This window comes from Meriones unguiculatus, chromosome 17 (assembly GCF_030254825.1).
Source record: "Meriones unguiculatus strain TT.TT164.6M chromosome 17, Bangor_MerUng_6.1, whole genome shotgun sequence".
Taxonomy (NCBI): domain Eukaryota; kingdom Metazoa; phylum Chordata; class Mammalia; order Rodentia; family Muridae; genus Meriones; species Meriones unguiculatus.
Window position 1 is genome coordinate 62185661 of NC_083364.1, and position 26825 is coordinate 62212485.

A 26825-nucleotide genomic window follows, 5' to 3' on the forward strand; every position below is an offset into this window, starting at 1 on the left:
AAGGACCATGCATGGATATAACCTAGAACCCATGCTCAGACCTAGCCTTTGGCAGCTCAGTATCTATGGGGTACCCTAGTAAGGGGAACAGAGACTGTCTCTGACATGAACTCAGTGACTGGCTCTTTGACCTCCCCTCTCCTTCCCCCCAATGGAGGAACAGTCTTGCTAGGCTACAAAGCAAGACATGGCAGCCAGTTCTGAAGATACCTGATAAGCTAGGGTCAGATGGAAGGGGAGGAGGACCTCCCCTATCAGTGGACTTAGAGAGAGGCAGGGAGGAGATGGAGGGTGGGATTGGGAGGGAATGAGGAAGGGGTTACAGCTGGGATACAAAATAAATAAACTGTAATTAATATAAAAAATAAAATTTAATAAAATTGAAAATCCTAATTATTCTATTTTATCAATAAAGACTCAGGAGAGAGATGCTAGGGTGAAAATTTGCTAGCTCAGAGATGTAGAGAAAACGAACAGCTGTACTTCCTACTCAGCTGATATCCCATAATAAAAAAGCCTTTCCTGTTCAGCTCATATTCCAGAAGGAAAAAGCCAAATCCCTAAGCCAAAAGCCTATTTTTCTTCTCCATGCTGTTTTAAATACCCTTCAACTCAAAGTCCTTCCTTTCTGTTTAATCTCTGCCTGCTTGTTCTTCCTCCTGACCAAGTGTTAACTTCATTTAATCCGGTTATGGAAAGCTCTTGGATTAAAGGTATGTGCTAGGACTGAGCCACAACACAAATAATTGTTTACAATAAACAAAAACTTGGATTAAAAGTATGTGCTAGGGCTGAGCCACCCTACAACAAGAAACAGGGTTTTACAAGTTCAAAATCTCAGGATTCATGAGGGATCAAATATCATGGAAAATGAGACATAATGCACAACTCCCTTCTCCATGCAAGAATATGATCTAGATTGAGTTTTCACAGATGCACTCCAAGCAAATGAAACTAAGAAACAAACAGCAGTAGGCGTTCTAATATCAGACAGAAAATCTCAACTGAATTACATTTTAACTTTGGTTCTCTCTCTTTCTCTGCTTTGCTGTTGTGTCTATATTTGTAACTTCATCAGTGTACCTGTTAATTTTTGTTAACTTCAGATCAGAGTAGGATGAAATATTTAGCTTGACACAGAAAGAGCAAACTCTGGAAAAATGTGTTTTGAAGACATTGAGTACCAGTTTTATGCATGTTGAAAAAGAGGGTAAGTGCCTGAGCAGAAGGGACTGCCTAGGAATAAGATGAATAAAGATACATTTATAATTAGTTAGCATCCTTTCTGCATCATTGTGCTTTATCCCAAAACAAAACGGAGATATTGTTCTGGTTTTATATAGTATCATGAAGTTCCAATGCCTAATAGGTCTGCTTGGAAAAAGAAGAGCCTGAGCAAAAATATTTATTTGTCATGGATTGGCTGTAAAATGTTCCCACAAGGGAACATGAGTTGAAGAACTTAAGATGTGATTGTAGACTAACTTCATCAAAGGATTAATCCATTTATGTATTTATGCATGAATGGGTAATTAGGAGTCGGAGTTCCATTCAAGGAAGTGATTTATTGGAGCATGCCTTTAAAGAGTTCGTCACTTACCTGACCTTTCATGTCATCTACTCTGCCTCTTTCTTATCCCTCATTGTCATAAAGTGAGCATCTGTCCTCCCCGCTAGCCTTCTACCATGAAGTTTGTGTCTTCCCAGGCAATGAGTCAGTTTACCATTAAAAGAACCTGTAAAACTTGGCCAAAATAAGAATTTCCATGCCTTTTTCTCAGGTACTTCTAATTATTAGAGGAATCTAGCCAATAAATATAAGTAAAATTTTGTTCTAGAACACACAAACCAAGATCACAACTCAGCTTAATGATGACTGACAAATTGTAAATATGTGTTTCTTAAGGTTCACATAAAAAAGGTTACTGGTCCCCTTTTAGAGCTTGAGTACCCTCTAGGTCTGTCTAGCTCCCCCTTCTTTCATAAGATTCCCTGCACTGTGCCCAAAGTTTGGTTATGAGTCTCAGTCTCTGCTTCAATACCTCTATCAGTAGGGTCTTTCAGAGGCCCTCTGTGGTACGCTCCTGTCCTATTCCCTGTCTTCTACTACTTCCAATGTCTAGAGCATTTGTCCTTCTGAATGAGGATTGAGGATCTTTCCTAGTGTCTTCCTTGTTGTTTAGCTTCTTTAAGAGTATAGATTTTAGTACTTTCATCCTGTATTAAATGGCTAATATCCACTAATGAGTGAGTATATACCATGTAGAGATCAACAGAAGCAACAAAACAAAACAAAACAAAAACAAAACAAAAGAACAAAAACCCTGAACCCTGGGAGCCCTGCAGAGACTAATACCCCAACCAAGGACAATGCATGGAGAGCACCTCACCCTGGGGGGTGCAGCCATGCCAGGTCACAGAGGAAGACAATAAAGCCAGTCCTGATGAGACCTGATAGCCTAGGGTCAAACAGAAGGGATTGAGGACTTTGCCTATCAGTGGACTAGGGGAGGGGCACAGGGGTAGAAGAGGGAGGGAGGGTGCGCTGATGGGAGAAGACAACAGAGGGGGGTCAAAGCTGGGATACAAATTGAATAAATTGTAATAAATAACAATAATAAAATGTCATTGGTACCTGAAAACAACCACTACATATAGAAATATTTGCTATCAATATGAAGGGATCTGGAGGGACCCTAGCAGAGAATGACAACTAAATACAGTTCTAAAATCATAATAGATAACGATTATAGTAAAACTGAAACATATTTTCATAATGATATTGTTTTTTTCTAAAGAGCTGTAATAATTTGAGGAATATAGCCATTCTAGTCTTGTTGTAGTTATTTAATAACTTCAAGTAGGACTGTTGGAATAAATAGAAATTATTCTGGGAAAGAGGAAATAATCCAGTGCTGTTCTAAGCAAATTATTATTAATAATCAATTATTATAATGTATCAACAGATGAAACAAAAATAACTGCGGATTGATGGTTATGTGTGTCTCTTACCATATGGTAACAATATGGAAAATGCTGAGAGCTTTATTTAGAAATAAAGAATAAAGGCATTACATTTGAGGCAAGCACTCAGTTTAACAAAATTCATAACTTAAATTTGACTGCTAAAATAAAAATAAAATTCTTATCATTTTCAAAAACAAATTGTGCTCAGTTTGTATAAATGTTTAAAGAAAATACATGTGTATATGTATATTTATATATACATGCAGACCTTGTTTATATTTTACTTGAAATCTTCTTTAATTTTATTTTTGCATATATGATTTCTAATTATAGGGGTGATGAAAAATAAGTAAGTAATTATGTTTATTAGCCAATAAGTTTTTCTTTGTTGAATGAAAAGAAAATAAATCATTTTTAAGAGCCTACTTTGCTTACTATGGCATATTGTCTCAAAATACTAATTGCATGGAATGCATATTATTAAAAAAACTGTTCAACATTTAATGCTGACCTATGCTTTTAAAAACTTAGTCTATTAATCTAAATTCTCTAAAAACGTACTTCATCTATAAACCATTAAAGATCCATATGTTCTACTTTTTATTATCATCTCAATAACTTGGTGCAGGATTAATAACCTACTGGGGTTAATATTTCCCAGATGGGATTCAGCAGAGCAACCACTCTAAACTGGTCATTAATTCGCTGAAAGAATATTATGTCTTGATTGGTATTGTATAAAATGCTTCCAAGTTTTTTTTTAAGTCCTTTTATTTCATAGGCAAATATCTTTCTTTCCATCTTTGAACTTGAATTTTGTGAGAAAATTGATAATAGGAAAATGAATCAGATTGGATAAACACAAAATTGGAATCCACTATTTAACTCTTCCTACCTATACTAAATTTTGTTTGAAAATAACACATTTAAATACTTTTGTATTTAACACATTTACTACACTTTTGTCTTTTTCTCCACAGATGATTCCTGTACAGTTAATAGCAGACTCTTCCATCTTTAATTTTATTTCCAAAATATAGTCTTCAACTAGTATATTATCTAAAATATTTCCAGATGTGCATCTATTTCTTTTTTTAATGATTTTTTTAATTTTTATTTTATGTGTTCAGGGGTTTTGCTTCCATGTATGTCTATGTAAGGATGTCAGGTCTCCTGGAACTGTAGTTACAAACAGTTGTGTGCTGCCATGAGGGTGCTGGGAATTGAACCTGGGTTCTCTAGACAAAGAGCCAGTGCTCTTAACCACTGATCCATCTCTTCAGCCCCTTGTGCATCTATTTCTTTATTCAAACAACTTGTATTACACTTCTGTCTAACTATTTTCATTATCTTACTGAACTCCATATACATACAGAACATTCAGGTCCCTGCATCAAATATTCAACATGCACTTAAACAGTGTAACTCAAATGCTGTCTGTGATAAGCACTGAGTTTCATACATTCCTGAAATAATGTTTCCTAATTTAACCTTATGTAGGTATCAGTTTTCCAGAAAAAAGTGAGAATCTTTACTGTATTTAATTACAGATCTGAGAAAGTGAGATCTTATAGCTAGAAACAAAAGCAAGCAAGCCACAAGAATCAATCTGGTGGTTTCTCAGAAAATTGGTGATGATGCTACATTTCAAGATCCAGCTATACCACCCCTCTGCATATATCCAAAAGATGCTCCACCATCCAGCAAGGATATTTGCTCAACTATATTCATAGCAGCTTTATTAATAATAGCCAGAATCTGGAAACAAACTAGATGTCCCTCAATTGAAGAGTGGATACAGAAATTGTGGTACATTTACACAATGGAATACTACTCAGCAATTAAATGCAAAGAAATCATGAAATTTGTAGACAAATGGCTGAAACTAGGAAAGGTCATCTTTAGTGAGGTAGCCTAGAAGCAGAAAGACACACATGGTATATACTCACTTATAAGTGGATATTATATCTATAATATAGGATAAACATACTAAAATCTAAAATCTTAAAGAAGCTAAACAACAAGGAGGACCCTAAGGAAGAGGCTTAATCTTCATTCAAAAGGTCAAACAGGATAGACATAGGAAGTAGGAGAAGACAGGGAAAGAAAACACCTTTCAATAAATAAAGGTTTGTAAGGAGACTTTATGTTAAAAATAGCAGAGCCACTGGAAAAAAATAAATTCAATTCATACTTACTTTTAGTGCTAAAAAATATGAAAGCAATCACTTATTTACAAATAGTAAACACTTCGTATCTGATTTTCTAAACCACTGTAACCTGCTTTTCCATTACTTCCCATCATTAGCTCAAAGTTAATTTCACCTTGTCTAATGTATGCTCTTTCAGTTAATGAAAATGTAAGACAGGAACCCGTTTCCTTTGTTCACATGCTATTCAGAATGGGTGATATGTGATAGTGGGGGAGATGTGACAGGATTCATTGTTGTATATCTATTAAATATTTACATTTTTATGGCCTATAATAAACTACACAAACTCATTCATCTGTCTTTTTGTATTGCTTGTGTGTAGGGAGATCATTTCCCTAGCTTACTACAAGAGTAGATGAAAGAAAGCTCACAGCTTGTTTTAATTCATGGTCTCTGTTCTCCTAAACAAGATTTTAGTGTCTGAGCTTTCTTTTCCCCTTTCCTAGTCTGCCTCAAGGTAGCTGTACTTCTCCATTTGTCATTACAAACATTATTTTATTATTACTACAACCGACTCTTAGCCTTACAACATCTATTTACAGTCTGGCAGTCTGAAGTAAGAGAAGTCAGCTTCATAAAATTGACATATATAGACTGCAATATGATTATCCAATATATATGTGTATAAATATGACTTAATAATCAAATTATGGAATTTACTTCAAGAATACCTAAAACTTGATTAAGAGGTTTGCTGTGGTGAGTAATGCTCAGAGTTAATGTGTGTTGTTGTCATGGACATGACCATGTCAAAAACCAATACCTCAGATACAGGAGTGACAGCTTTCCTTGAGTGAGGCACAGAGGGATGACAAAGCCTTTCAACATTATGTTTAAAAAATGTCCACTGCATTTCTTCTTCCCCACATGATTACATCCTGAAGACAGCCCCCTATATAGACTGCTGTCACTGAGATTAGTTTAACCTAAGTATATGGCAAATAGATAGCTAGTAACATACAGTAGATTCAGCTTATATATTATAAACCTCACCTACTTGTTCAACCACATGTAATTATCCATCCCTTTGTTCAACTGTGCATTACAAACATGCTCTCCTTTATCAGAGCAAGTACAAGCCTCCCAATCCCAGCTATTCTGTGTCCACCTGTCTGTGTTATTTTCCCTATCCATCTCTATCCCAATTAGGTTATGCAGAGCTTGGCAATTTAGCAGCCACAGTGTTACTTTTAGAAGCAATGGCTCTCCCAATCTGCATGCTTTCTTATGGTCTTTTCTCCCATCTGTGATGATTTCTACTTATTATTCACCGCTATATGACTTCTATATCATGCTGGACTGTACCTTTCAGCTGAGAACCAAAATAAGTCCATTCTTCCTTAAGCTGGATATGAAATGTATATTGTTCCAACAATGTACAATCACCAATACAAAAAAACAGTATCTAGAAGTTGTGCTGTTTCTACAATAAACCTGGCCACGCAGGTGGTTGATCTTTGGAACTGATTTTTGTAAAGCATGTGAGAATGTTTGTAATTTTGGGATAAAAAAGCCTGAAATGCTGTTTTCTGGGGATCTGGAGTTTAATCAAACATTCTAGCAGTAGTTCAAAGATCAGGATGATAAGAAAAAAAAAAAAAAACATAAAATGGAAGCCTGTATCATGTAGCTTCAGGGGAGAGAAAGGATTATCAGGAACTGATCTTGCTCTGTCTTGTGAAGAATTGGCTTCAGTCTGCCTCTGTCCTGAGGAATTGAGCAAAGCTGCAGTTGAAAGTAATGTACTCTGATATTAGAAATAAATTGGGACTTTGTACCGATGTTCATTCAGACCTCTACTCTTGCCTGATGCATCTAAAACAAAAAGGGGGAACTGTAGAGAGCTGCGGAATGCTGTGCCTTAAAGATGGAGCTGGTTTCCGCCTTCCACTTTCCTGATGGTGAGTGCTCTCTGTCACGAACAATTCCACAGTTGGCTAAGGCTGAGGATCTGGCTTGCTTCCATGTATGTGGACCTATCTGCATTGCCCACGTGGCACGCCTGGGTTGGCTACCCAGAGGCTATTTAAGCTGTGGGCTGGCTTTCCCCAGGGTCAGATGATTGTTCAAGGTCCTGAATAAACTGCATTGAAAAAAAAAAAAAAGAAAGTAATGTACTAACATAATTGGAGGAGGCAATGTCAATCAGAAAAACATTCAAACTTTGTTATAGTTTCTATGCATACATCTTATCCATGTCTGTCATGATGGTAAGTAAATAGTGAAGCAGAAAGTTGTGAGAAATATTCAGTTTGGAATGAAAATATATATGGTCTACGTATAAAATTACAGAAAAGGTAAGATTAAAAGTAGGTGAGGTTGTTAAGGAGAACTTTCCAAGTAGAAGATGATGCTCTGCAATGGGACAACAGGAAAAGATCCAGGAGGCTTGAGAGACCCATTCATGGGCAGCCCAAACTTATGAAAATACAACATTATTAGAATGTAATATTTCTAAGAGGCAATTATGGCTTTGAAAGGTTTCCTGGCTGTAGTTTCAGGTTGTTTTTTGTTTTGTCAACTTCAGTCATTTGGGAAGAAGTAACCTCTTCTCAATACCAATGCCTTTACCATATTAACCTGTTGTCATTTATGTAGGGCATTTTCTTTTTCTTCTTCTTCTTCTTCTTCTTCTTCTTCTTCTTCTTCTTCTTCTTCTTCTTCTTCTTCTTCTTCTTCTTCTTCTTCTTCTTCATTGCAATTGATTCACTTTATATCCCAGCTGTAGCCCTCTCTCTCATCTCCTCCTAGTCCAATCCTCCCTCTCCTCCCCTATGCATCCCCTAGTCCACTGAAAGAGGAGGACCTCCTCCCTTACACTATCTGACTTTAGCCTATCAGGTATCATCAGGACTGTCTGGATCCTCTTTCTCTGTGCCCTATTAAGGCCACCTCACCAGGGGGGAGGTGATCAAAGAGCAGAACACCAAATTCATGCCAGTGACTGCTCCTGATCCCCTTACTAGGGTAAACATGGAGACTGAACTGCCCATGGGCTACATATGAGCAGAGGTTCTAGTTCCTCTTTCCATGCATTTTCCTTGGTTGAAACATCAGACTTTTTTGCTCTGTTAGTATTGTGAAGCTCCTGTTCCCTATAGGTCTTTCTATTTCCCTTCCATACGATTCCCTGCACTCTGCTCAAAGTTTGGCTATGTGTCTCATTATCTGCTTCAAAACCCTACTGGGTAGAGTCTTTCAGAGGCCCTCTGTGGAAGGCTCCTGTCCTGTACTCTGTCTTTTCCTACTTCTGATGTCCTTATATTAATGGTTGATACGGGATCTCCCAAGCCAGTGTGAGTAGTGCCACTATTGGACAGATAACCCTGAGTAGTATAAGAAATTAGGTTGAGCAACTATGAAGAACAAGTCAGTAAGCAGAATTCATTGGTAGCTTCTAGTTCAGTTTCTGCCTTGAATTTCCGCTCTGAATTCCACCAGTGTTAGAATGTGACTTGAGCTTTATAAATGAAATAAACCTTTCCTTCCAAAAGTTGCTTTAAGTCATAGTCTTTAATAACTTTAATAGAAACACTATATAAGATAAAGGGTTTTCTTTCTTAGAAATAATTGTCTAAGGAAATATTTACCTTGAGTGAATCTGAAAGGCAGGCATACCTTGTTATAATTGTAGTCAAAGAGTGGCAGGCTATATTTTGACCTGACAACAGGTTAGGACTCGGTAGCATCACTCACAATATACTGGTTTTGCAAGCTTGTAAAAGATGTAAGACTATGATTGTAATGGAGTCTGGCTTGAAGGTTTCAGAATTTCTCTCATTCAAGCAAAGTTCAGCAGAATAAAAGTCCCTGCAAGAAGGCTGTGCAAGGCATGGCTGTGTATAAAGCTATGATGATGTGTTCTAAGTTACAGCAGAGACGCCAAAATGTGGATGTATCAGACCCATGAAATGTTCACTGAAGAACATTAAAGGCACTGAGTTGATCTGGCATAAGAGAGAGAGACTATGTATGCTTCCAGCAGAGGAGCTGGGAAAGCAGTACTAATAAAGCTATTTGGGGTCCAGATGATTTCATCATGAGCGCTAGATACTGAATATTGAGCTGCGGCTTTTATTTCCTCTTCTGGTTAGGTATTAACATGCAACATCACATTCCTCCATTCTAGAATGGGAATGTTTACTCAGGGCCATTCTATATTGGAACTTTATTTTTTCCTTTAAGAGTGCCCTATAAAGAAACTGTTTTCAGTCTCAGAAGACTTAGAATTTTAAACATTGCATATTTTTTAAATCTATGGAGATTTTTATAAGTTGGACTGAATGAATTTTAGATTATGAGATGAACATGGATCTCTGGGTCAATTAATGGAAAGTTAGGCCTAATAGAGTGCTAGGTGTCAAACTCAGAGGAAGTGGAGTTGTTAATACTAATGGTGACTTTAAAAGTGAATTGGTCTAGAATTGCTTAGGAGATAAGCATCTGGGCTTGGTAAAGTGACCCATTAGATTGGTTTAATTGAGATGGAAAGCACCGCTCTAGTTGTGGGCATGGTTCTGGACTGAACAAAATATAGAAAGCATGAATAGCTTTTTATCTTTCTCTTCTCCTGCCTATGCATGGAATTTGACCAACTACATCAAGTTTCCATGACCTCCCTGCCATTTTGGACTGTGCTCATGGACTGTGAGCTGAAAATAACTTTAAGGTTTTTTTTTTTTTTTTCAGCTGTTTCATCTGAGAGACATGTAAAGTATCTAAAATTTTACCTTACAAAATTGAGACTATATAAAATCAAGAGTGTGGGCTGGTAAGATAGCTCAATGGAAAAATCCTTGCTGATAAGCCTGACAACTTGAGTTTGATCACTGTAGTTAACATGGTAGGAAAGAACAGATTCCTATAAATTTACCACTGCTATCTGCACAAGCACTGTGGTACATTTGCGCATGCACACACACACACAAATATACACACATACACACAAAGTAGATAAATGTAAAGAATAAAGGTATTTTCAGTAAAATGCATGTTAAGGTAATTTGTGATCATTTGTCTTACAAAGGGTTTAAAGTTCTTAAGAAATAAGAAAATTTATATGTCATAATCCTGTGGGATAAATAAAGAAAGAAAGATTAGAAAAAAAACACAAACTGATTGCATACAAGCTCAAATTGCATTGTGGTTTGAATGGAAAGTATAAGTAGGCTTATGAGTTTGAACACTTGGATCCTATTTACTGGTCACGGGGGCAGGGCTTGGGTGTCTGCTGACTGGCCTCTTTCTATCTGCTGCTGCCTCCTGGCTGCTGAAAAATGTAAGCCACTGCCCCATGCTCCAGCCACAGGTCTTCCTTCCCCCTCTAGACTGCTTCTTCTTAAAACCATCAATCAAAATGCAGTCTTCCTTAAGTCCTTGTATCATACATTTGATTGCAGAAACAAGAAAATGAATACAAACTGGGTGTTTTAGGGTTCTGGAGGTGAGAAGTCCGAAGCAAGTCTGACAATGATGAAGTCCAGCTCTTGGCAAGGCAGCATGTTGGGAAGGCTATTGGGGGACATTAGCCTTTTCTTTGCTTAGGCAGTTTCCACAGGTTTCATGTATGCATACTCACAGCCTTTTACCACATGGAAGCCAGCAATGGCTGAGTGGCCTCCGTGCTGTACAATCCTTCCATACCTTGGGGCCCTTTAGAATACATGAGGATTCCCAGACAATCTTCCTACCTTAAGGTCAGCATGTTAATAACCTTAATTCTATCTCCAATCTGTTTCTTATTTTACTTTCTGTTACTTTAGATCTTTATTTTATTAGAACACAAGTACAACAATGAATGTCCCAAACTAACAGATCTCTAGGACTCTTAATATGATTACTTTTTGACAGGTAGAATGGGGAAAATAAACTAAATAACATAATTTTAAGAATGTTCTCTTTCAACACATTATTTTTCTGTTGGCGAAACAAAATAATGATATAAAACCATAAAGTAATTTGAGCTTGTATGCAAACAAACAAACCCCCAAACCAAAACCAAACGAACCAACCAACCAAAAAAAAAAACCTCTGTAGGATATTTTACAGTCAATTTTTTACAGTCAAATATTTTACAGCACAATATACACTGTACTCTTTAAAGTGACTATGTTTATAGAAAGTTGCCATATTTGTGATTTGTTGCAGAAAGTATTTAAAAATATACCAAATTAATGAATCTCTAAGATTTATATTGTGATTAGGATATTAAATTATATATATTCATATATCTCTATCTACCTGTTTACAGAGAGATTGGAAGCAATCTTCAACTCTTGTTTGAAATAAAACAATATACAAGGCAATACAAATAGAAATATTTGTATGACAAAGGATTTATAAATGAAATGATTATATAAATAGGTAGTAAAAAATTTTCAAATGACCTTCCAATAAACAGGAAAATATCAGATTAAGCACCTTTCAAGAAAATTTCTGGGAAAAAAATTGAGGTGGAGCTGCTTATGAAATGTGTGGAGGAATACAGACATCAGAGGGTTAGTGAGGAGACAGGAACCAGCTCACCAAGAAGGAGCTCTATGGAAACCCTGGACTCAGCTTCACCCAGCTGGCAACATAAGTGAGCTGCAATCAGAAGTACTTCTTAAAAATCTCTGTATGCTTATCATATCTTATAGGTCTATATAAGTGAGTATATTCCATGTTTGTCTTTCTCCTTCTGGGATATTTCACTCAGAATGATCTTTTCTACATCCCACCATTTGCCTGCAAATTTCATGATTTCTTCCTTTTTGATTGCTGAGTAGTATTCCATTGTATAAAAATACCACAATTTCTGTACCCATTCCACCGTTGATGGACATCTGGGTTGTTTCCAGGTTCTGACTATTACAAATAGAGCTGCTATAAACATGGTTGAGCAAGTGTCCTTTTTGTGTAGTTGAACAAACTTTTTGATAAACATAATGAAATCTATACACCTAAAAAAGATAATCAATTGAGCGGACATGGGGTAAGATGATCAATCCTCGTTTAGAAAGACAGATGGGATATGCATTGAACGTATGACAGGAGTCTACTGAGCGCATCTGAAAGACTAACTAGCAGTGTTTTCTAAAGCAAAGACTCATGACGAAACCTTGGGCAGAGTACAGGGAATCATAAGAAAGAAGGGGAGTTAGTCTGATGGGGAAAGGATAGGAGCTCCGCAAGACCAAATATATCTGGGCACAGGGTCTTTTCTGAGACTGACATTCAACCAAGGACCATGTATGGATATAACCTAGAACCTCCACTCAGATGTAGCCTGTGGTAGCTCAGTAACCAATTGGTTTCCCAAAGTGAGGGGAACAAGGACTATTTCTAACAGGAACTCAATGACTGGCTCTTTGGTCTCCCCACCCGCGAAGGGAGGAGCAGTCCTGTTAGGCCACAGAGGAGGGCTTTGCAGCCAGTCCTGAAGATACCTGATAAAACAGGATCAGATGAATGGGGAGGAGGTCCCCCCTATCAGTGGACTTGGAAAGGGGCACGGTGGAGATGAGGGAGGGAGGGAGGGACTGGGAGGGAATGAGGGATCGGGACACGGCTGGGATACAGAGTTAATAAAATGTAACTGATAAAAAAAATAAAAAATAAATAAAAAAAAATCTCTGTATGCTTCTGTATGACCAAAGGTACCAGTGGGTAATTGCTGATCCTCTTCTCTGCTGGCAGGTCACAAGGATAGAGCATTCTTCAAGGCAGAGCATCTATGGCCTTTTCTGCTTAAGTGAGTAACCAGAACTGATTCTCTGAAACCCACTAAGGGTTCTTGGTAGACACGTAACATTTCTGAGAAAAGTCTTTCTCTCTTGAGAGGTCAGGCAGATTTGTAGCTTCACAGACGGTTCTCTGTTGGCTCACAATAGGGTGTGCTGTACTAATTAACAGATATTGGATTCCTTACTAGATCTTCTAGTTTAAACAGGGGCCTGTATTTTTTCCCCTATAAAGTGATCTAATCCAAAAAGAAATACAAATCCCAAATAGCAGAGAAAACACACACACACACACACACACACAAACCGAGACATCCCCCTTGGGCAGGGCCATTTGTCATCTATCTACCTCGCATTGCTGTCCTGCTTTTTTCTTGCCCACAGGGGCCACACAGGGATATCCAAGCAATCATAGCTCCACTGGAGCTGGTATTTACTTTAATAGAACAAGCTCTTGAAAGCAGTGGCCAAAGGAATAAAGATGTGTTTCAAATTGTGTTCTTGCCATCCTCAAAAAAGAAGAGAAGCTTGGATGTTAAACATGGTCTTCAAAGGCTCAGCTATCATATGGCACATTTTTTTTTCCAAAAAGTTTGCTTTCAGGATGTAATAAGTTGAATAACTGTTCTCCAGGCTTATGCTCTAGCTAACTGCAATCCATCAAGTTTTAGGGTTTTAGAGGGCTGTTCCAATAACATAATCTCCTGTCTACTTTGACTTTAAAACAAATGTAAATAAGTGTTTGTGTGTGTTATATGTCACATGTGTTTGTGTACATATATACATTTATTTAAAATATGTAACGTACATTACATAGTAAATAATGCAGAATTAACTACTCACAACTCAAAGAATATAGCTACTATGAGATCTGAGGTGACAATAATGGGTACCCATACATCTTCATGAAAACATATCTAGAATCACTAGTACTCAGCATGGTATTTTTCAAATAGTTCATGTTCAGTGAAAGAATATATACATGACTTTATATTTCACTTAGATTTAAGAAAATACTCATTTTTGCTTACAGTTATTTGTTTAATATAACACTGCAATAATGAAACTAAAGACAGCATATGGTGGAAAGGTAATTCCAGATAAAGAAAAGAAGTAATTTGAACAATGTCAAGTGTTCAGATTTTCACTTACCACAGTATTTAGAGTTATTGCAAAGTAATCATAATATATTCTTTTTTAAGTTTCTTACATTCATTAAATATTTTATCCACATGATAATCTAAGGAAATAAATACTATTCATGTTTTCTTCCCTTTGTTTGTATAGAGATTAAACCCTCATAAATATAAAATACCATATGAAGGTTAATGAAATGGCTCAAATAGCAAAGGTGCTTGTTGCCAAGAGTAGGAACTCAGTTTGATCCTTGGAATTCACATAGTGTAATGAGATAACAATAATTTGTATGATTTCTTTGCTGTTCATATATCAGCCGTGATGCACACACACACACACACACACACACACACACACATATATATACACCACACACCACATACAAACACGTAACACATTAAAATACAATAAAATGTCACTGAAACACTAAAATTAATGCAACATACAGTTGTACAATTAATCTATTCATTCACTAAACCGAATTTGAAGTGTTAAATAATTCAACTGAATACATAGTGGACATTTAGAACACCACTGCATATGTTGTCAAGTTTCTCAGAAGAAAACTGATTTAAATAGCTTGGAAAGTAATGAAATTTAATATCCACCCTTAAAGAAAGAAGTCATTTTTTTTTTTTTCAATGCAGTTTATTCAGGAACATTGAACAATCCTCGGACCCCGGGGAAAGCCAGCCTACAGCTTAAATAGCCTCTGGGTAGCCAACCCAGGCGTGCCATAGGGGCAATGCAGATAGGTCCACATACATGGAAGCAAGCCAGATCCTCGGCCTTAGCCAAATGTGGAGTTGTTCGTGACATAGAGCACTCACCATCGGGAAGGTGGAAGGCGGAAACCAGCTTCATCTTTAAGGCATAGCATTCCGCAGCTCTCTACAGTTCCCCCTTTTTGTTTTAGACGCATCAGGCAAGAGTAGAGGTCTGATCTCTGATATTAGAAATAAATTGGGACTTTGTACCGATGTTCATTTAGGTGTCATCCACCCAAAGAGCATCAGACTCGTCCGATACCTTTTTCTCAGAGGCGGGAAAGAAGTCATTATTAAAGTTCTGATTTTCAGATTTCAAGCATATATACATAGATATGTATGCATATATATTTATATTAGAAGACTGCAGTGCATTATAAAATGATTAAAAATGAAAACCAAGGTCTTGGAATTTGAAAAGTTATTATTCAAAATTTGGTATCACAATATAAAAAAACAATCTACTAGTAGATGTTCTATTTTCTCTTATAAAGCATTCAATTTTTGACTATGTGGTAAGAAATGATACTAAAAACCTGTGCTATCTGATTTACAGACAATATGGTTATTTACCAATTTTAATTATAATTTATAAAGAGAAATATTTTATTAGCAGCATTAGGTACAGAGCAAACCTGTAACTGTTATTTAGATATGGTAACACTGTTTTCTTCTAACTGTCTTGGGTAATTTGGAGTCAGTTTGACTGACAGGGATCAGAAACACCTAGAAAACTGAAAAGAAAATTCTTCGTGTGAACATGAGGAAGTTTCTGGGAGAGATTGATATTTGAATGAAAAGAATGATGCTTCTTTAGGCAAGTGACCCCCCAATGCCAAGCACAAAACTGGAAGGATGAATTTACTGCCTAGAAGAACTTGGATGGTTGTCTTTCTTTCCCAGTCTTCAGTCACTGTGTTTCATGGTCTTTGGATCTTCTGTCCTGAAAGCTTAAACTGGCGAGTACTTTCTCACATTTTGTATTTAGACATTAGATTTGAGAGTAAAACAGTTGTCTCTCCCAATCTTCAGAATTTTAGACTTGAACTGAATTCCACTACTGCCTTTCTTACAGGTTATATTGTAGATTATTTTGGAAACTTTAGTACAATAGCATTTGTAATTTCAATGACAATTATTCATTAGTATTCATTATTCATTAGTATAATGATTCATTAGTATTTAATGAAAATATTACTATAAAATTACAGATATATAAATAACAATATATGCAGTTCTAAATGTATATGAATTGTAAAAATTTCAGTATTAATAATAAACCTAACTTTATAAACTCAATAATATTTACTAATGAACATTATCTATATAAAATGAAAGAGATAAAATTATAGTATCCACAAATGTATTTCTCAGAAATTTTTAATAATAATTTTATTAGAATAAGATAAAAAACTTTAAGTATTAAACCATAGATTGATTAGAAAACAAATGACAGAAGTAAATAGCCAGTTTAAAAAAATGACTCTATTCTGCATGATTATTTTTGTTTCAGAAAAAGTTGTTTAATAAATAACATTTGATATAAAATATGTGCTTCACTGAAAGATTGTAAAAATGTAAATACATTGCAAAGTAAATTCCTATCAGATTCTTATTTAAGGTTATAATGAAGGAAGAAATGTGAAACAATATCAGTAAAGAACTGATGAATGAGAACATTTATAGGATAAAAAGAAAAGTAATTACACTGCTAAAAATAATTAGCTGTATCTACTACTGAACATATTTAAAATTTTATTTATTTACTTTTGTTTATTGTTTATGTATTTATTACAATCTATTCACTCTGTATACCTTATTTGGAAAGATCATGATTGAGTAAAAATCTTCACAAACCACCATCTTAGTTTAGCTTAATATAAAACGAGAACTAGAATTGTACTGGGATGTAGACACTATATAAACCAAATTGAAATGTATAAAAACTCAATAATAGCCACAACTAAAATATAAATACCTAGGAAATACTATATTTTTATAGATTATACATGTGTATAAGCTTACATAAAGGTGGTCTTGATCTTGAGCTATCACCTTATCAAGTTGCCAAACACTTCTGTGGCAACTAATATTTTCTACTGAAAGGCATATTGCTGGAATCTGTTCACTCTAATTTTGATATATTTTGTCTACACACAAACACTTTAAGATTCCTGTATTTAACCTGAATACAGAAAAAATCATAGAATTACAATTAAATTTATTTTAAAGAAAATATGTATTGAAATTTCCAGTACCATGCTTAAAATGGAATATCAAAGAACAACAATTTAAAAGAAAACAAGAGTACTTATACACTGTTTCCATTCATTACCAGTTCAATTAAAATTTAATATTTTCTATGTGACTTACACGAGATGCAAACATTTATACAAGTCTGTGGTTCCATTAACTTTCTTTGAAGAGCCTACAAACCCAAGATGGATGGTAACTTGAAATTTTTAATGGTATTTAAACTTACCCCATTTAATGGATATGTTTTCCATCCTAGCTCTCCCATCACTGTAGTTGTATCAAGCAACACAACTAGAATTAAATAGATAAAACTCACATGAGTCTCTCAACCAATACAAAAAAATATATCAACATTAGTTACATCCTTAATATCAAATGTCTCTACTATTCCTTCATCACACTAGATTTAAGATCAGTGTTCCTTTGAATTGCTTATATTTCCTATTATAATACTTAACGATAGAAAACATAAAATGGTTATGAATTAATGTAAAATTACTGCACATGCATCTGGTTTAATAACACTAAATGACACTGATAGTCAAATAACTATTACAAGGGACAACAGATTTTTTTGATACAACAGCTTTTTCAACTTAATGAAGTAATTCACAGTGTTTTTTCTCTAATTTTCACGCATAGTCTATTAGACAAAAATTGTATGAATACACAGGTCACTGTGCCTTGTTGTTGATATTAAATTCTTATGTAAACATCATCAAAAATGAAGGTGATTCATTATGAATAAAGCATAGCTTTCAAAGCATAAAATAACTAAGTATTTGCTGCTATACTAGCTTGTTTTTTTTAAAAAAATAAAATAAATTTACTTTTTTCAGTATAGTCATTGTATATCCCAATGGTTGGCCCCCTCCCTCAGCTCCTCCCAATCCCAACCTCCCTCCCTCTTCTACCCTAGCCCCTTCCCCTAGTACACTAAAAGGGGGTGTTCTACTCCCTTGCCATCTGCCCATAGGTTATCAAGTCTCTTCAGGATCCTCTTCTTCCGTGGCCTGGTAAGGCTGAATTGCCAGGAGGAAATGATCAGAGTTCATGACAGAGGCAGCTCCTGCTCCTCTTACTCAGGAACCCACATGGAGATTGAGCTGCCTATTGGCTATATCTGAGCAGAGGGTCTAGGTCCGCTCCATGAACGGTCTTCGGTTGGTACATCAGTCTCCGCAGGTCACCCTCGGCTCAGGATTTTTGGCTCTACTGGTCTCCTTGTGGGGCTCCTTTCCCCTCAGTATCCTGTCATCACCACCCTCCTACTCCCCAAACACTCCTCCCATAAGACTCCCTGCACTCTACCTAAAGTTTGGATCTGAGTCTCAGCATCTGCTTCCATCCCCTGTTGGATGGAGCCTTTTAGAGGCTCCCAAATGTTCCCTCTCTTCCACTGCTACTGGTGTCTATCCTGTTTGCCATTCTGAATGAGATTTAAGCATCCTCCATAGGGTCCTCCTTATAGAAGACAACGAAACACCAACAGCACAGGCTCTAAGAACAACAATCAATAAATGGGACCTCATGAAACTGAAAGCTTCTGTAAAGCAAAGGACACTGTCAATAGAAAAAAACGACAGCCTACAGACTTGGAAAGGATTTCCAGTAATCCTATATCCACTAGAGGTCTAATATCCAGAATACATAAAGAATTCAAGACATTAGACACCAACAAAACAAATTAATCAGATTTAAAAAAAATGAGGTACAGAGTCATTCCCCCAACTCTTCCATAGGACTCCCTGGGCAATGTCTCATGTTTGGCTGTGGGTCTCTGCATCTGTTTCCATCAGCTGCTGGATGAAGACTCTCACAGGAGTTATGCTAGGCTCCTGTTTGCAAGCACAGCAGAGTAACACTGATAGTCAGGGATTGGTTCTCTTCCATGGGCTAGGTCTCAAGTAGAGGAAGTCTTTGATTGGCCATTCCTTCAAACTTTGCCCCTTGCACATCTTGTCTACATGACAAATTTTGGGTCGAAAACTTTTGTGGATGGGATGTTATCCTTCTCCCTCCACTGGAAGTCCTGCTGACTCTGGGAGGTGGTCACTTCAGGCTCCATATCCTCCACTGCTAGGATGACTAGGTGACTCCTGTCCAACTTCCTGAGGCCGCTACTATCCCAGGTCTTTGGCAAATCCTAGAGATTGCCCCATATCCAATTCCTGTTTTGTCACCTAGGCTTCTCTCTCTCTCTCCCTCTCCCCCTTCCTGTACTCCTTTCCCTTCCCTCTACTCTTACTCTCTTGCTTTCCCTTCTACTCCCCAACCTCTCTTCTACCAAGGTCCTTCCCTTCATCCACCTCCAATGGCTATATTACTTCCCCTTCTGAGTGAGATTCATACAGCCTCTCTTCATTCCACACTTCTTGTTATGTAGATTCTTTGGCTTTGTGGATTGTAGCATGGCTACCCTGTACTTTATAGTTAATACCCACATATAAGAGACTACATACCATGCATGTCTTTCTGGGTCTGGGTTACCTCACTTAGGATGATCTTTTCCTTCTTTTTTCAATTAAATTTTTATTTTTGATATTAATTACAGCTTATTCACTTTGTATTCCAGCTGTATCCTCCTCCTTCATTCCCTCCCAATCCCACTCTTTGTCCCTCATCGCCTCCCATGCCCTCTCCAAGTCTACTGATAGGGGAGATCCTCCTCCCCTTCCATTTGAGTCTAGTTTATTGGGTCTCATCAGGACTGGCTGCAATGTCTTCCTCTGTAGCCTGGCAAGGATGCTCCTCCCTAAGGGGGAGGTGATCAAAGAGCCAGCCACTAAGTTCACGTCAGAGACAATTCCTGTTCCCCTTACTAGGACACCCATTTGGATACTGAGCTGCCATGGGCTACCCTTGAGCAGGGGTTCTAGGTTATGTTCATGAATGGTCCTTGGTTGGAATATCAGTCTCAGAAGAGACCCTGTGCCCAGATTTCTTGGTTCTGTTGCTCTCCTTGTGGAGCTCCTCTCCTCTCCAGGTCTTACTATCTCCCCCTTCTTTCCTAAGATTCCCTGAACTCTGCCCAAAGTTTGGTTTTGATTTTCAGTATTTGCTTTGATACACTGCTGGAGAGTCTTTCAGAGTCCCTCCGTGGTAGGCTCCTGTCCTGTTTCCTGTTGTATCTTTCTTCCAATATCCATCCCCTTTGTCTTTCTCTTTCTGAGTAAGGATTGATTACTTTACCCAGTGTTCTCCTTCTTGCTTAGCTTCTTTAGGTGTACAGATTTTGTAGGTTTAGCCTATATTATATGTGTAGTATCCACTTATAAGTGAGTATATACTGTGTGTGTCTTTCTGCTTCTGGAATACTTCACTCAGGATGATCTTTCCTATATACCAACATTTGCCTGCAAATTTCATGATTTCTTTGTATTTAATGGCTAAGTAGTATTCCATTGTGTAAATGTACCGCAATTTCTGTATCTATTTCTCCATTGAGCGACATCTAGGTTGTTTCCAGGTTCTGGCTATTACGAATAAAGCTGCTACAAACATGTTTGAGCAAATGACCTTATTGTATACTTGAACATAATTTGGATATATGCCTAGGAGTGGTATAGCTGGATCTTGAAGTAGTGGTATTCCTAATTGTCTGAGAAAGTACCAGATTGATTTCCAAAGTGGTTGTGCATTCCCAGTAGCAATGGAGGGGGGTTTCCCCTTTCTCCACATCCTCCCCAGCATGTGTTCTCACTAAAGATTTTGATCCTAGCCATTCTGATGGGTATAAAGTAATATCTCAGGGTCATTTTTATTTGCATTTCCCTGATGACTATGCACATTGAGCATCTCTTTAAGTGTTTCTCTGCCATTCTACATCCCTCTACAGAGAATTCTCTGTTTAGCTCTTAACCCCATTTTTAAATTGGATTACTTGATTTCTTGCTGTTTAACTTCTCAGGTTCTTTATATATTCTGGATATTAGCCCCCTGGTCTGATTTAGGGTTGGTGAAGAGCCTTTCCTAGTCTGTAGGCTATTGTTTTATTCTGTCAACAGTGTCCTTTGCTTTACAGAAGCTTTTCAGTTTCATTAGGTCCCATTTATTGTTTGGTGATCTTAGAGCCTATGTTTTTGATGTTCTGTTCAGGAAGTTGTCTCCTATGCCAATGAGGTCAAGGGTCTTCCCCACTTTTACTTCTAATCTATTTAGTGTGTCTGGTTTTATGTTGAGGTATTAGATCCACTTGGACTTTAATTTTGTGCAGGGTGAAAAATATGTATCTATTTTCATTTTTCTGCATGTTTATATCTAGTTAGACCAGCACCATTTGTTGAAGATGCTATCTTTTTCCATTAAATGGTTTTGGCTTCTTTCTCAAAAATCAAGTACCCGTAGGTGTGTGGATTTATTTATGGGTCTTCTATTTGGTTCCATTGAGTCACCATTCTTTTTCTATGCAAATGCCAGGCAGGTTTTATTACTATTGCTCTGTAGTGCATCTTAAGATCACAGATGGAGATACCTCCAGAAGATCTGTTGTTTTATAGGATTGTTTTCACAATTCAGGGCTTTTTTTTTCTTTTCCATATGAAAAGGTTGGGAAAAAAACAGGTTTTTCACTTGCTTGTTTAGAGTCATACCAAGGTACTTAATGTAATTAGTGGCTATTGTGAAGAGTTTTGTTGTTTCCCTAATTTCTTTCTCTGCCCTTTTGTCTTTGGTATACAGGAGGGCTGCTTTTTTTTTTTTTTTTTTTTTTTTGAGTTAATTTTGTATCCAGCTACTTTGCTGAAAGTGTTAATCAGCTGAAGATGTTCTCTGGTTGAATTTTAGGGGTTGCTCAAGTATATACTATCATATCATTTGCAAATAGTGATACTTTGACTTCTTCCTTTCCAGTTTGTATCTCCGTTAGTTGTTGTATTGCTGTAGCTAGGACTTCAAGTATTATGTTGAAAAGATATGGAGGGTGGGCAGCCTTGCCTTGTCCCTGATTTCAGTGGGATTGATTAAAGTTTTTCTCCATTTAGTTTGATGTTGGCTATAGCTTTGCTGTATATTGTCTTTACTATGTTTATGTTTGTGCCTTGTATCCTTGATCTCTCCAAGACTTTAAACATGAATGGGTGATGGATTTTGCCAAATGCTTTTCGGCATCTAAGGAGATGATAATGTGGTTTTTCTCCTTCAGTTTGTTTTTTGGTGGATTATGTTGATGGATTTCTGTATATTGAACTGCCTCTGCATGCCTTGGTAATAGTGGATGATATCTTTTGTGTGTTCTTGGATTCGGTGTGCAAGTATTTTATTTAGTATTTTTGCATCAATGCTCGTAAGAGATATAGGTCTGAAGTTCTCTTTTTTTGTTGGGTCTTTGTGAGGTTTCTTTAAGTATCAAGGTGACTGTGGCTTCAGAGAATGGTTTGATAATGTTCCTTCTGTTTCTATTTTGTGGAATAGATTGAAGAGAATTGGATTTAGCTCTTCTTTGAAGGTCCGGTAGAATTCTGTGCTGAAACCATCTGGGCCTGGGCTTTGTTTTGGAAGGAAGACCTTTGATGACTGCTTCTATCTTTTCTATTCCAATAATTTCCTGCAACTTGTATGATGTCTTTGTCTTTAAAAGATGAGTAGTATTCCATTGTGTAAATGCACCACATTTTCTTTATCTATTCTTAAGTTGAGGGACATCTAGTTCGTTTTCAGTTTCTGACTATTACAAATAAAGCTGTTCTGAACATAGTTGAACAAGTGTCCTTATGGTATGGTGGAGTATCTTTTGGGTATATGCCCACGAGTGTTATAGCTGTGTCTTGAGGTAGATCTATTCCAAATTTTACGAGAAAACTCCAGATTTATTTCTACAGGGGTTGTACAAATTTGCACTCCCACCAGCAATAGAAAAAAATCTCCCCTTTCTCCACAATCTCACAATCATGTGCTGTCACTTCAGTTTTCAATCATAGCCATCCTGAATGGCTGTAAGATAGAATTTCTAGGTTGCATATCCCCAATGACTAAGGACACTGAACATTTTTTAAGAGTTTCTCTGCCATTCCAGATTCCTTTGTTGAGAATTCTTTGTTTAGGTCTGCACCCCCTTTTTAATTGTTTTTTTATGACTAATAACTAACTCTTCTACTATATGTAATTTCTACTTGATAGACATATGGACTTTTTACAGTCGAAGATATTATAATTAAACACATTTTAATTTTCATGTGATCTCTTTTTAGCTAAAATAATTATAATTGCTTGTTATAAACAAAATTGTACATTTTCAATGGCCAAGCCTATTGATTTTTTTATTGTTTCATATGTTAAGTTTTGACATTGCCCTGCTTCTCTAAGTCATACTGACAGTGTGTTGTTGTATTCTCTTTTCATTTTGAAGTGCATTCCCAATAACAATGAACAAATACCCTTTTCATCACTTGAGAATTATACTCTTGTAGAAAAACTTTAATTTATTGATAGCACTTTGTATTTTTTTCCTCAGTTTTGATTTTAATTTTGAGACATTGTTGGTATAAGTTGCCCAACCTGGCTTTGAGCTGACTGTATAAGACAGAAGGACATTATTAAACTTTCCTCTCTTCTCTTTCAGCATCCCAAGTATTTGGCATAACCTTCTGAGTTCGAGCTTATCATCTTTTATTTGTTTGCTGGTTCATGTATTTATTTAGCCATTTGTTCATTCATTCACTTTTCTGTCAGACCTACTGCTGGTTTATTATAACACTAATGTTATAGATTAAAGAAGATATCATAGTCTACTAGGGAACAACCAAATGATTAACAAATCAGTTTGCATAGGTTACTATTGGCTAATCTGATCATACACAAGGGTAAATGAAATACTCCAGGTGTGATAAATCTTTGCCTTTGTAATAACATACTTAGGGAGCACCTTTGCAGAACAGTAGAAATGCATATGGTTTAAAAGTGGTGCATGCACTGAATATAATAAAACATGCACTGTGCATTTTCTGTATGAACTATTTCTGCTAAACAAAATAGCTTCTGAAAGGAAACTTCTCTTGTTGAAATATTCTAGTTAATAAATTGAGAAGGAATGGCCAAATTAGGATGCACTACTTGCTATTGCTAATGAATTAATATATTTAGCTAATGGTTTTCCATGGCTGCTAACATCAGAAAAAGTAATAAAATGGGACATAAAAGGCTAGAGCTTCTAAAACACTTTCTTTATAGTTCAATTTACTCTATCTCAGTATACAAGTCTAACAAGCTTAGAAGCAACAACAACCAAAAGTTTGTATGTGCAGTAAAGAACACACGCACATGCACACACTCATACACGCATGCACACACAGTCTTGCATCATTCAATAGAAGGTATCTCACAATTATAAACAAAAACAACCCGATAGTAGGACAGTTAATAGCTGAATCTTGTTATTAAATAAAAGTTCTTTTATTTTGCTGATATATTAAGGAATTAAGAAATTTGTAACTCCAGTGTCTACATTAGGGCATCAATGATTATATTACTTATCTAGAACATTTATGCTTTGAAAATATTTTTTTTTCCAAATAGGTGGCAGGATTAGCAGCGACTAATTCACATCAACTGAAGGAAGGATTTGATAATCGGTTTTTCCAGTAATTTCTGAAATATCTTAAGTACCAATAAATGAGAGGAGTATCTGCATTCTCATGTCTACTGTAATAATCTTTATAGTTCCCAAGAAATGGAAACAACTGGCTAGAACAAAGAAAGTATTATACATAGAGAGAGAGAAATACTTTGTAGGAATAAAAAAATAAAATCATTTCCTTTATATCACATGAAAGATTATTTTTATGGATAAAATAAACAATATTTAGCAACAATTTATGTACAGCACGATATCTTTAATCTTTGGAATCCTAGACTATTGATTTATCAGAAGTTGAGAGTATAACAGTCATTATGATGGACTGAAGAATTGGGGACAGGAAGAAATGACAGAAGTCTCATCAACGTATGCTAAGATCTCACATGCTGCCTGGAAGCAGAAAAACTGCCAATGGCAATTGTAGGATTCATTTAAAAATACTACAAGAACAATTCATGAGAATATTCATTACGGAGAACTGACAAATGCTTTTCTGTCAGTTGTATAGCTGGCAGAGATATTTTATCCCATCCTGTAGACTGCTTCTTAAGTGAGCTATGAAATTGAACAGAGATTTCTCAAGTATAAATGTCTAAGAAATATCTTAAAATGTGTTCCCATCCCTACTACAGAAATGAAATTTAAAAGCACGTTGAGATTTTATATTACTCTAGTAACAATGGCTAATATTAAGAAAGCAAAAGAACAAATACTGGCAGGATGTGAGTGATGAGAAAGCATCTTGCACTGTTGGTGGGAGTGAAAACTGGTGCAGCCACTATGGAAATCGGTGAGGCAATTCCTCAAATAAGAAATAGATCAACCATAAGCAATACCGCTTCTAGGCATATACCCAAAAGGACTCTATTTGCTACTACAGAAACACATGCTCATCCATGTTCATAGCTGCTCTATTCATAATATGTAGGACATGGAAACTGCCCAGATGTCAATCACCTGATGAATGGATAATGAAGACATGGTACCTATATATAATGGCATCTTATTTAGATGTAAAAAAATTAAATTTACAGGCAAATGGATGGAGCTGGAAATAATCATTCTAAGTAAGGTAACCTAGTCCCATAAAGATAAATATCACATGTTCTCAATCACAGTGGATCTTTCTGTCAAATTTTTAGAATTATGTTTTAATTTGGAAACTAGAAAGGAGCCATCCATAGATGGAGAGAGGAAAGAAAATAGCAGTAAGCTGATTATATGAAATAGAAAAATAACAAATAATTATTCCTGGGAAGTGGGTTAAATTGTGTAAGAGATGGAAGTGCAGGACAGAGAAAATAGGGGTGGGGGAGGAAAAACATACGAGGAAATGTTATATAGAAATCTACTACTTTACTATATAAAAGTTTTTTTTTCATATTAAAAGACTTAATTGTAGCTAACCAACACAGCTATCAGTATCATGCCAAAAAAACGTGTTGTATTAGAGGTGGGCTACCTCTCTTGAAGTTGTTTTAACGAGGTGCCCAGGAAGCCACCAAAATCAAGTAGGTCATTTCTGCTGTTCTTGGATACACTCCAAAACTTGATTATCCCAAGCTATTACAGAAGACACCACACACTTTAGTCACAGCATATGGAGTGATCAGGTTAATTCTAACGAGGACACCTTCTCACATGCTCATTATTTTCACAGACCTGGAAAGTGATTATAGACTGCTGTGATGAAAAAAAATTATATTATCTGCAATAATGACTTGTATGCCAAGGTATATCTCCAGGTGCAATGGCAGAATAAATGTTATAGTGTAAGCAACCATGTTGTGAATGGAATCAATCTCTGCTTTGCAGAAAGGAATTTATGACTGGTACTGTTGATTTTGCCAAGAGCCCACTTTTGGGATGTTCGCAGGCCCTAGCGGTAAATCCAGTACTACATGGGCGCAGTATCGATCTGTGCACTGTTTGTGTCTCTGCATCCATCGACTACTGCAACTCTCAGACTTCATCAGAGAAGTTTCTTGGTGTATTGAATGGTGGCTTCTCATAACTGATAACGTTCCAGAGAACATGTGAGTGGACTAGTTAGCCACGACCGAGACACTGTCATCAAATCTCCCCACGCGAGAGTCTCAGGGATCATAGAGGAAGAGGAGACAGAAACACTGTAAGAGGCAGACATCAGGAAGGAAGCTTAACAGTGTCTTCCAGACAGGACGTACCAGCC

At 36.5% G+C, this 26825-nt stretch overlaps 1 protein-coding gene across 6 annotated transcripts in view; it reads right to left on the minus strand.

Annotated features, from left to right (window-relative positions):
- The window catches only part of Epha6 (EPH receptor A6), a 955104-nt gene that overhangs the window by 854117 nt on the left and 74162 nt on the right, over positions 1-26825 (minus strand). For all 6 annotated transcript variants that reach the window (XM_060370600.1, XM_060370599.1, XM_060370601.1 and 3 more), the window contains exon 2: positions 17288-17352. In XM_060370600.1, coding sequence (XP_060226583.1) covers positions 17288-17352 — 65 coding nt within the window. The remainder of the gene's footprint in view (positions 1-17287; positions 17353-26825) is intronic.